Raw genomic sequence first — 12,358 nt, 5'->3', positions numbered from 1 at the left:
TAACTTGTTCTGGATGGAACATTCTCTCTCAATTTAAAGGTAATAAAGATTACAGCATGGCACCCCAGCCAGAGACCAAAGGTACAGTCCTGCAACCAAACCAGGAAAGAGATAGAGAGAGTTGCTAGATCTGTCTACATTGAAGGATAGACAGAACTAGGAGTATGAGGGGTTGGACGTTCAGGGAACATTTTATAGAGTTAGAGTGGTTAATTCTGTAAGTAGTACCAGGGAGAACCAAGATATACAAACTAGGGAAAAGAACATGAATGATGTAGCATGTGTTATACTACAGTGCACACATTATATTAACCATAGGCTTGAATACCAGTGCTAGTGCTCCATACTGCTTGCATTTTTGTGCTTTTTTCACCAGGTTGTATCCTTGATGAAAAAGACTTGTTCTTCTTATCTGTCTTTTACAACAAACAAATTCTAGATTTACATAAATTATCAATAATTTATTGCATTGTTTTGTAACGTGGTAAATGGTCTGCTCTAATATTAGTCATTTAATTTCTTCCAGGAAGTCGCTATATTGTAATGGGACAAATATACCACAAATGGATGGAATTGCCACTAACCACACAACAATTGATCAGTGGACGTTTGAGATCTGGAGATGGACTTGTGAGAAGCAGCAGTTATATTAAAAGATTTAATAGGAAAAAAGACAGCAAAGTGCTTATGGCCATTCACGCCAAGTGTAGATAATGCTACCGACTTTTTACCCATAATGCACTAAAACCAGGAAAATTACATATCGTATAATACAATGTGACAATGTACAAACACTTGGTTTGTTTTTGTCCAAATTCATTATCCTGTGAATCAATTTACTTACAAACAAGGAACATTAAATAACAAATTAGCTGCCAAGAGAGTTACTGAAGTTCAGTTTGCAAATAATAACAGTTTTGTGTTGTAACATTCTTATATTCATGTAAAAAAAAATATAGAAATTATTAGCAACCAAGATCATAATAAATATTTTTTAAACGTTTTTTTTAGAATATGATTAAGTGTTTATATACATAGAATAAAACTTTATATTATATATTAATCTATTTGGCCTACACTAAAATATTTTACAGTAATGTTAAGAGAATAGCAATATAAGAATGCAGAATGCATTGGAGATTATTCACTTTTATGTGCTTCTGGTTTTGGGAAAACTCAACGGAAAAGGAAATAAAAAGAAAAAACGAAAATGTAAAATTGTATTTTTACTTTCAATGGAAAGATTTTCCCCCCCACAAAGTTTATACAATATATAACATATATACTTAGATATCTTATTACATATTCAGTGAGAATAAACAAATATTGAACTTCAAAAACAAATTCTTTGTTAACTCGTCTAACATAATTCTTATAAGTCCTCATTGTTTGGTGTAAGTCCATATATTTCCAGTCCTCACATTATCCACAAAAAAAGATACATCTGACTATATATAAAGGTGAAAGATTATACTTAGTTACAATATTGTGTACAACCATCTTTGTATCCGAATATAACCCACAAAAATACATAAATACAACATTTAGTTAGAATTGCCTGACTTTAAGTGTTGAATTTATTCTCCACATAGTCCTCCAAAACAGTTTTCATCTGAATATAAGTGTCTACACATCTAAGTTTTAGGAAATTATATTCTTCTACCCTAATCAGATTATGACATTCTTGTAACCATTGTGTGAGTGAGTGGACAGAAGTACTCTTCCATTGTCGTGCAATAATGATTTTTATGCCATTGCTGACTATATTGAATATTTTGTTTGTATTGTGGTAAACTTCTTTGGGACCTTGTTAAATAACTATAGACATGGGTCAAGAGGTATGGGGAGTCCAAGCAATTTTGCTACTTCGTTTGAGCATAGCCACCAAATATGGGCCATGTGACCTATGGATCCACTATATCTCCAGCATTGTTCATTGAAAAGATTGTAGATTTTTTTGCATCTAGCTGGGGGGTCAAGTACCACCTTTGTAACATTTTTAGGTTCTACTCTATAAACCTGCTGGAAGATGAGAATTTTTTTTACTGCTTTAAAGATTAATGACAAATCTATTTGAGAAATATCTATATTTAATTCGGAACTCCAACTATCTATAACGTATGGGACATGTCCTGGGTTAGCCTGTTGTAAAAGTGAATATGTTAGAGAAAGGGCATGTTGTATTGGTGTTGGTTTTTTTTGTCACATGCTCTCAAAAGAGGTAAGTGGTCTCATCATGTTCTTATTTTGTGGATGGGACATTATATAGGAATGACATTGGCGATATAGTAACCAGTTTTGGAAAGCGAAGAATCCCTTTTCCACTAATTCTTTCTCCCGTAACATATTGTGTTCATTCCCAAAATGGCACATCATAAATGATCTGTTGTTAGTGCCCAGTAATCTAAAAGGATCGTGGAGACCAGGTTGGAATTTGGTGTTGTTTACTAGTTGTAGGGGCTAATGGTTTTTATTGGTCAATTTTTATATTTATAAACTATCATAAAATATAGCATTATGAACAAAAAATAGAAAGACAAAATCATCAGTGACAAACTAATAATATATCATCCCATATGCCTTGTTGTCCTTTAGATTTCCGGCTGCTCTGAGGCCGCGGACAGAAATCAACCCGATCGCATACAATCTGGTTGATTGACACCCCCTGCTAACGGCCGCGAATCTGCAGGGGGCGGCATTGCACCAGCAGTTCACAAGAACTGCTGGTGCAATGATAAATGCTGACAGCGTATGCTGTCGGCATTTATCGATGTGCAGTGGACATGATACGCTATTTCGTATCATGTCCGCTCGCAAATTGATAAATATGCCCCTAAGAATCGTTAGAAGTAACGGAATTAGCTCTTTTTTTATCTAGCTACCAATATCATGGGATACGATCCCAGTGTTACAATTCTGTTTCTGGAGGAAGTTGAAAACAAGGTTTCATTACATAGAATGGGCTTATTATCTAATTACTGAACATGACAGCGAACGGGAAAATCGCCCAAAGGTTTGCACTGATAGAGCATGAAAGGCTTATCTAACAGAAAAATTCTTAAACCACAAAAAAGTTTTCACAAAAAAGAAAAAAGTGTCATGAAATCATGGTGTTAAAATCACTTTCTAGCATTGCTCTTATTATACATTTGCAATCCCCTAGTATCTTTAGCTTAGACAGAATTATAAAACAGATTTGGTGGTACATTTATGTATATTATATTGAGTTGTGGTTCTGAGCATTATTAATGATCCAATAAAAACATAATTTATGTAAGAACTTACCCGATACATTAATTTCTTTCATATTGGCAAGAGTCCATGAGCTAGTGACATATGGGATATACAATCCTACCAGGAGGGGCAAAGTTTCCCAAACCTCAAAATGCCTATAAATACACCCCCCACCACACCCACAATTCAGTTTAACGAATAGCCAAGAAGTGGGGTGATAAGAAAGGAGTGAAAGCATCAACAAGGAATTGGAATAATTGTAATTATAACCACCACAAAAAGGGTGGGCCTCATGGACTCTTGCCAATATGAAAGAAATTAATTTATAAGGTAAGTTCTTACATAAATTATGTTTTCTTTCATGTAATTGGCAAGAGTCCATGAGCTAGTGACGTATGGGATAGCAAATACCCAAGATGTGGAACTCCACGCAAGAGTCACTAGAGAGGGAGGGATAAAAATAAAGACAGCCAATTCCGCTGAAAATAGAATCCACAACCCAAATCAAAAAGTTTTAATCTTTATAATGAAAAAAAAACTGAAATTATAAGCAGAAGAATCAAACTGAAACAGCTGCCTGAAGAACTTTTCTACCAAAAACTGCTTCTGAAGAAGAGAAAACATCAAAATGGTAGAATTTAGTAAAAGTATGCAAAGAAGACCAAGTTGCTGCTTTGCAAATCTGATCAACAGAAGCCTCATTCTTAAAAGCCCAGGAAGTAGAAACTGACCTAGTAGAATGAGCCGTAATCCTCTGAGGCGGGGATTTACCCGACTCCAAATAAGCATGATGAATCAAAAGCTTTAACCAAGACGCCAAAGAAAAGGCAGAAGCCTTCTGACCTTTCCTGGAACCAGAAAAGATAACAAATATACTAGAAGTCTTTCTGAAATCTTTAGTAGCTTCAACATAATATTTCAAAGCTTTAACCACATCCAAAGAATGCAAAGATCTTTCCAAAGAATTCTTAGGATTAGGACATAACGAAGGAACAACAATTTCTCTACTAATGTTGTTGGAATTCACAACTTTAGGTAAAAATTTAAATGAAGTCCGCAAAACCGCCTTATCCTGATGAAAAATCAGAAAAGGAGACTCACAAGAAAGAGCAGATAATTCAGAAACTCTTCTAGCAGAAGAGATGGCCAAAAGAAACAATACTTTCCAAGAAAGTAATTTAATGTCCAGAGAATGCATAGGCTCAAACGGAGGAGCCTGTAAAGCCCTCAAAACCAAATTAAGACTCCAAGGAGGAGAAATTGGCTTAATGACAGGCTTGATATGAACCAAAGCCTGTACAAAACAATGAATGTCAGGAAGATTAGCAATTTTTCTGTGAAACAGAAGAGAAAGAGCAGAGATTTGTCCTTTCAAGGAACTTGAAGACAAACCCTTATCTAAACCATCCTGAAGAAACTGTAAAATTCTAGGAATTCTAAAATAATGCCAAGAGAATTTATGAGAAGAACACCATGAAATGTAAGTCTTCCAAACTTGGTAATAAATCTTTCTAGACACAGATTTGTGAGCCTGCAACATAGTATTAATCACTGAGTCAGAGAAACTTCTATGACTAAGCACTAAACGTTCAATCTCCATACCTTCAAATTTAATGATTTGAGATCCTGATGGAAAAATGGACCTGGAGATAGAAGGTCTGGCCTTAACGGAAGTGGCCAAGGTTGGCAACTGGACATCTGAACGAGATCCGCATACCAAAACCTGTGTGGCCATGCTGGAGCCACCAGCAGTACAAATGAATGCTCCATTATGATTTTGGAAATCACTCTTGGAAGAAGAACTAGAGGCGGAAAGATATAAGCAGGTTGATAATTCCAAGGAAGTGACAACGCATCCACTGCTTCCGCCTGAGGATCCCTGGACCTGGACAGATACCTGGGAAGTTTCCTGTTTAGATGAGAAGCCATCAGATCTATTTCCGGAAGCCCCCACATCTGAACAATCTGAAGAAACACATCTGGGTGAAGAGACCATTCTCCCGGATGTAAAGTCTGGCGACCGAGATAATCCGCTTCCCAATTGTCTATACCTGGGATATGGACCGCAGAGATTAGACAAGAGCTGGATTCCGCCCATGCAAGTATCCGAGATACTTCTTTCATAGCTTGAGGACTGTGAGTCCCACCTTGATGATTGACATACGCCATGGTTGTGACATTGTCTGTCTGAAGACAAATAAACGGTTCTCTCTTCAGAAGAGGCCAAAACTGAAGAGCTCTGAAAATCGCACAGAGTTCCAAAATATTGATTGGTAATCTCGCCGCTTGAGATTTCCAAACCCCCTGCGCTGTCAGAGATCCCCAGACAGCTCCCCAACCTGAAAGACTTGCATCTGTTGAAATCACAGTCCAGGTTGGACGAACAAAAGAGGCCCCCTGGACCAAACGGTGGTGATCTAAGTCAGAGATAGTAGAATATTGGGATTTAAGGATATTAATTGTGATATATTTGTATAATCCCTGCACCATTGGTTCAGCATACAAAGCTGAAGAGGTCTCATGTGAAAATGAGCAAAGGGGATCGCGTCCGATGCTGCAGTCATGAGACCTAAAACCTCCATGCACATAGGGAATGACTGAGACTGAAGGTTCCGACAAGCTGAAACCAATTTCAGACGTCTTTTGTCTGTTAGAGACAGAGTCATGGATACTGAATCTATTTGGAATCCTAAAAAGGTTACCCTTGTCTGAGGAATCAAGGAACTTTTTGGTAAATTGATCCTCCAACCATGTCTTTGAAGAAACAACACTAGTTGATTTGTGTGAGATTCTGCAGAATGTAAAGACTGAGCAAGTACCAAGATATCGTCCAAATAAGGAAACACTGCAATACCCCGCTCTCTGATTACAGAGAGTAGGGCACCGAGAACCTTTGAAAAAATCCTTGGAGCTGTTGCTAGGCCAAAAGGAAGAGCAAAAATTGGTAATGCTTGTCTAGAAAAGAGAATCTCAGGAACTGATAATGATCTGGATGAATCGGAATATGAAGATAAGCATCCTGTAAGTCTATTGTGGACATATAATGTCTTTGCTGAACAAAAGGCAGAATAGTCCTTATAGTCACCATTTTGAATGTTGGTATTCTTACATAACGATTCAACATTTTTAGATCCAGAACTGGTCTGAAAGAATTCTCTTTCTTTGGAACAATGAATAGATTTGAATAAAACCCCAGACCCGTTCCAGATATGGAACCGGCACAATTACCCCAGATAACTCCAGGTCTGAAATACACTTCAGGAAAGCCTGACCCTTTACTGGGTTCACTGGAATGCGTGAGAGAAAGAAACTTCTCACAGGCGGTCTTACCTTGAAACCTATTCTGAAATGAGGGCCGCACCTTCATGCGGACTTGGGGGCTGGATTTGATTTTCTAAAAGGCTTGGATTTATTCCAGACTGGGGAAGGCTTCCAATTGGAAACCGTTCCTTTAGGGGAAGGATCAGGTTTCTGTTCCTTATTCTGACGAAAGGAACGAAAACGGTTAGCAGCCCTAAATTTACCCTTAGATTTTTTATCCTGAGGCAAAAAGGCTCCCTTCCTCCAGTGACAGTTGAAATTATAGAATCCAACTGAGAACCAAATAATTTATTACCTTGGAAAGATAGAGATAGCAATGTTGACTTAGAAGTCATATCCACATTCCAAGATTTAAGCCATAAAGCTCTTCTAGCTAAAATAGCTAAAGACATATACCTGACATCAATTCTAATGATATAAAAAATGGCATCACAAATGAAATTATTAGCATGTTGAATTAGCTTAACAATGCTATACACATTAGGATCTGGTACTTGTTGCGCTAAAGTTTCCAACCAAAAAGTTGAAGCTGCAGCAACATCAGCCAAAGAAATAGCAGGCCTAAGAAGATGACCTGAACATAAATAAGTCTTCCTTAGATAAGATTCAAGCTTCCTATCTAAAGGATCTTTAAAAGAAGTACTATCTGCCGTAGGAATAGTAGTACTCTTAGCAAGAGTAGAGATAGCCCCATCAACTTTGGGGATCTTTTCCCAAAACTCCAATCTATCAGTCGGCAAAGGGTACAGTCTCTTAAACCTTAAAGAAGGAGTAAATGAAGTACCCAGACTATTCCATTCCTTAGAAATTACCTCTGAAATAGCATCAGGAACTGGAAAAACCTCTGGAATAACTACATGAGGTTTAAAAAAAACGAATTTAAACGTTTACTGGTTTTAATATCAAGAGGACTAGTCTCCTCCATATCTAATGCAATCAACACCTCTTTTAATAAAGAACGAATATACTCCATTTTAAATAAATATAAGTTTTGTCAGTGTCAATATCTGAGGCAGAATCTTCTGAACCAGATAGATCTTCATCAGAGATAGATAAATCAGAATGCTGTCGGTCATTTAAAAATTCATCGAATTTATGAGAAGTTTTAAAAGACCTTTTACGTTTATTAGAAGGTGGTATAACAGACAGAGCCTTCTGAATAGAATTAGAAACAAATTCTCTCACATTAACAGGAATATCCTGAACATTAAATGTTGAAGGAACAACAACAGGTAATGGATTATTACTAATGGAAATATTGTCTGCATTTGAAAGTTTATCATGACAACTAACACAAACTACAGCCGGAGGAACAGTTACAACAAGTTTACAACAAATGCACTTAGCTTTGGTAGAACCGACATCAGGCAGCAGCATTCCAGAAGTAGATTCTGATACAGGGTCAGCTTGGGACATCTTGCAATATGTAATAGAAAAAAGAACATATAAAGCAAAATTATCAATTTCCTTATATGACAGTTTCAGGAATGGGAAAAAATGCAAACAGAATAAGCCTCTGGAAACCAGAAGCAAAAATACATGAAGACTTAAATAATGTCAAAAGTCTGGCGCCAAGTATGACGCCCACAACTGACAAAATATTTTTTGGCACCAAAAACGTCTGCAACAAACACGAGCGTCCTAGATGGCGCAACTACGTGAACATTTTCGGCGCCAAGTAAGATGCCGTAAATGACGAAAATACGTCAACAAACGTAATTCTCGTGCCAAAAAAGTCTCGCGCCAAAAATGACGCAATAAATTATAGCATTTTGCGCACCTGCGAGCCTAACAGCCCGGAATTTTGAAAAAAAGTCAATTTGAAAAATTTTAGGTAAGAATTTTTTTTTTTTTATATATGCATTTCCCAAAATGAAACTGACAGTCTGTAAAAAAGGAAATATACGGATACACCTGAATCATGGCAAATATAAGTACAAACATTATATTTAGAACTTTACATTTAAAGTGCCAAACCATAGCTAAGAGTGTCTTAAATAAAGGAAACATACTTACCAAAAGACACTCATCTACATAAAGTAGATAGCCAAACCAGTACTGAAACGAGAATCAGCAGAGGTAATGGTATTATAAGAGTATATCGTCGATCTGAAAAGGGAGGTAGGAGATTAATCTCTACGACCGATAACAGAGAACCTATGAAATAGATCCCCGTTAGGATGACCATTGCATTCAATAGGTAATACTCCCTTCACATCTCTCTGTCTTTCACTGCACTCTGAGAGGAACCGGGCTTCAGCATGCTGAGAAGCGCATATCAACGTAGAAATCTAGCACAAACTTACTTCACCACCTCCATAGGAGGCAAAGTTTGTAAAACTGAATTGTGGGTGTGGTGGGGGGTGTATTTATAGGCATTTTGAGGTTTGGGAAACTTTGCCCCTCCTGGTAGGAATGTATATCCCATACGTCACTAGCTCATGGACTCTTGCCAATTACATGAAAGAAACCAGATATTTTCAAAAGAATCTCTTGTGTCTAATATCATTGATGCTGATTCATACATCCTATAAGTGAATTTTATTTTATTCTGTATTTCCAGCCATGAGGGTACACCTGTCTTCTAGTAGCGTACAATACATGTTCTAGTTACTGTACAAAGTATCCTGACAAATGTGTTTATAGCTGAATTGTATTTCATGTCATGCGTGTGCAATAAAGCTTAGGCTACAGTAAGATGAATCTCTTCTTCCAAAAGAGTGCTAAGAATGGACGATAATGAGCGCCATATCTCTCTAACTCCCTCACAATCTCGCCACATATGTTTAAAGGTCCCCACCTCCCCACAGCCTCTATAAAAAAGATTGTGACATATGTGACGTTATTACTGGGGTTAGATACCAGCGAAATGCCGTTTTAAGGGAGTTTTCCCGTAGGTCTGCACTTAATAGACCTTTACTAATAGAGCTGAGAATCTCCTCTCATTTTTGTTTCTCAAAAGTGGTTCCTATATCATCTTCCCATTTAAGCATAAGTCGAGTTTTGGTGTTGCTAGTGTTTGTTTGAATAGAGATATATAGGGTTGATATGGTGTGTTTTGGTCTAAATTCCGAGGTGTACATTTTTTCAAATGGCGTGGAAGGTTGATTTGTGGTGCCAAGTAGATATTTTTGTATAGATGAGGAGAGTTGGAGGTATAGATACTATTGTAGCTTCAGAGGCATCAGTTTACTTTGAATCTGGTTATATGTCATAAGTTTCTTATTAAGTAGCACGTCTGCCACTCTATATAAACCCTTGTTAGCCCATTTGTTTATAGTGCTGTGTGTGTCCTCAGGTAGTAAGTTCCTACTTGGCCTCATTAATGAGTGTGGGGGTAATATTGTAGTGTATTTTATCATCCATTTCTCGGTTTGCATGGTAGATTTGTGTATCGGGGATCTATATGTAAGTGATTTACCAAGCCTGGTGTTCCAAACTATATCATCAGGATGTGGCAAGTCTTTAACCTGTGTCTCCAGTTTGTGCCAAGGAGTTTCTCCCTGTTGTCTTCCTAGTAACATTGGTTGAGAGATTCTCAAAGCTTTGTAATAATCAAGTAGATTAGGCATACCCCCCCCCCCCCCAATTTCTTGTGCCGTGTTAAGGTTATTAAAGGTATTCTAACTTTTTTTGTTTCCTCTAACATAGGCCACCAGTTCAACTTGTAATGTAGAAAGCTCTGCCAGTGGAAGTTTTAAGGATAAGGCTCTAAATAAGTACAGTAAGTGGAGGAAGATGTTCATTTTGACCGCCGATATGCTTCCATACCATGAAAAAGTATATTTCTTCCATTTGTAAAGGTCTTGTCTGATAGATTTAAAGAGTGGTATGTAATAATATTTATATAATTGATGAAATTGGGGTGTCAGCTGGATCCCCAGATATCTAATATGGTGTTTTGCTCATGTAAATTAAAAATTTATCTCAATGGTTTTTTTGGGTGAAAGGTGGTAGGGCTATTGGTAGTGCTTCACATTTGTCAAGGTTGATTGTATATCCTGATATCTTTGAGAATTTATCTAGGATGTTATATAGGTGTGGGAGAGATATTAGTGGTTTGGTGATCGTAAGGAGTATGTCATCTGCAAATAAAGTCAATTTGTAGTCTGAATTATAAATTTTGGCTCCAGAAATGTCTGGTTATAGTCGAATTCTTGCTGCCAACGGTTCAATACAGATCTCAAATATTAAAGGGGAAAGGGGGCAGCCCTGTCTTGTACCGTTTAAAATAGGAAATGGTTGTAAGGGAGAAGAGAGAATGGGAGGACTTATTGAGGGATGCAAGTAAAGGATTGCTTAGTGCAGACCTGAGAGAGAATGCTATCAAGGTGTCATTTAGATGGTACCTAACACCTACCAGAACGGCGCACTATGCGGTAACACATGATGGTAATTGCTACAGAGGATGTCGGGAGAAGGGGCCATTTAGACACATGTGGTGGGACTGCCCTATGGTTCAGACACTTTGGGGGAAACTTTCAACTTTGATAGGATTGCTTCTGAACGAAAGAATTACCCTCACAACATCAGAGGCACTGTTGCATGATACAGTAAGACCATTCAACAAACCGATTAATAATTTTATCAGAATCCTCTGTACGTGTCTGAGAATCTGTGTCGCTAGACATTGGAAAGTGGGGACGCCCACATGGCAGGAGGTGACAGATAAAATTGTAGATACCTTTCACTTATCAGAAGCGGCGGCATGGTCACAGGGCCAGCCAGAGCAATTTCAAAAGGTATGGTTTTATTGGATGCTAAGGAAGGAAGAGGTACAGAATCTTTTAGATCAGGATTGATAATGGGAGCAACTGTAGTAGGATGCAACATCCTTAAATAGAAATGAAGTCTTAGGTAGTGATGACATTTCCTGAATAATTAGGTTAAGTTTTGAGGAAGGATAGTTGTACATATTAATCCCCAAGAGGGTCGGAGACATGTTAATACAGCCTGGAAGAAGGAGGGTGGGGGGGAGAGTTTTATAAGTTGGGGAGTTGAATTTCTTATTTCACTTCGGTAACCTACCACAATGGCAGAGTATAGAGGGTGTATGGTTAGGCCATCAAACCATAATTATTGTCTTAATACGAATACATGACAGTATGTGTTTTATGTTTTCAAGAAGGTGAAAACCTGTGCATGTAAATTTTGAAACTCTGTATTTCTGCTTAAAATCAATAAAAACTATTTCAAATAAAATAGGAAATGGTTTAGATATATATCCTACTGATACTACTTGTGCTGTTGGCATAGAATAGATTGCTCGAATCACTGTGATGAAGGGGCCAATAAAACCCATATGATGTAGAACTGCTAGCATTTATTTCCAATCTATTCCATCTAGTGATAGAAGCAGAGAAGGCGTCCTCCCCCTATTAAGAAAGTCTATAATGCTCAGCATCTGTCTGATATTGTGGGGAGCTTCTTTATTTTGGATAAATCCAACCTGATCTAGATGTATAAGGGTTGGCAGTATTTTTTTTAAGCGGTTCGCCTGTATTTTGAAGTCTTGATTTATGAGCGAAATAGAGCGATTACTAGTACACATTTTAGGGTTCTTTCCTAATTTAGGGATGACTGCAATTTTGGCTCTGAGCAGTTCTTGAGAAATTTCATATCTCTCCAGAATGTGGTTACAGAATTTTGTTAGGTGGGGAAGTAGGGTTGTTTTAAATAATTTATAGTATTCCCCAGGGAAACTATCTGGGCCTGCTGCTTTGCTCGCTTTTAGGTCTTTAATGACTTGTGAGTTCTCTGTCGAAGTATTAGGGGCTTTAAGAGTCTGTCGCTCCTTATAAGA

General features: G+C 37.5%; 1 protein-coding gene across 2 annotated transcripts in view; it reads left to right on the top strand.

The window, feature by feature from the left end:
- Positions 1-1,218, top strand: part of C1H17orf58 (chromosome 1 C17orf58 homolog) — a 96,614-nt gene extending 95,396 nt beyond the window's left edge. For both annotated transcript variants that reach the window (XM_053696457.1, XM_053696454.1), the window contains exon 5: positions 527-1,218. In XM_053696457.1, coding sequence (XP_053552432.1) covers positions 527-714 — 188 coding nt within the window. In that variant the 3' untranslated portion in view covers positions 715-1,218. The remainder of the gene's footprint in view (positions 1-526) is intronic.
- Positions 1,219-12,358: the final 11,140 nt, after the last annotated feature.

Source organism: Bombina bombina, chromosome 1 (assembly GCF_027579735.1).
Source record: "Bombina bombina isolate aBomBom1 chromosome 1, aBomBom1.pri, whole genome shotgun sequence".
Taxonomy (NCBI): domain Eukaryota; kingdom Metazoa; phylum Chordata; class Amphibia; order Anura; family Bombinatoridae; genus Bombina; species Bombina bombina.
Note: the sequence above shows the minus strand (reverse complement) of the source record. Positions and strands in the feature narration are given on the sequence as shown.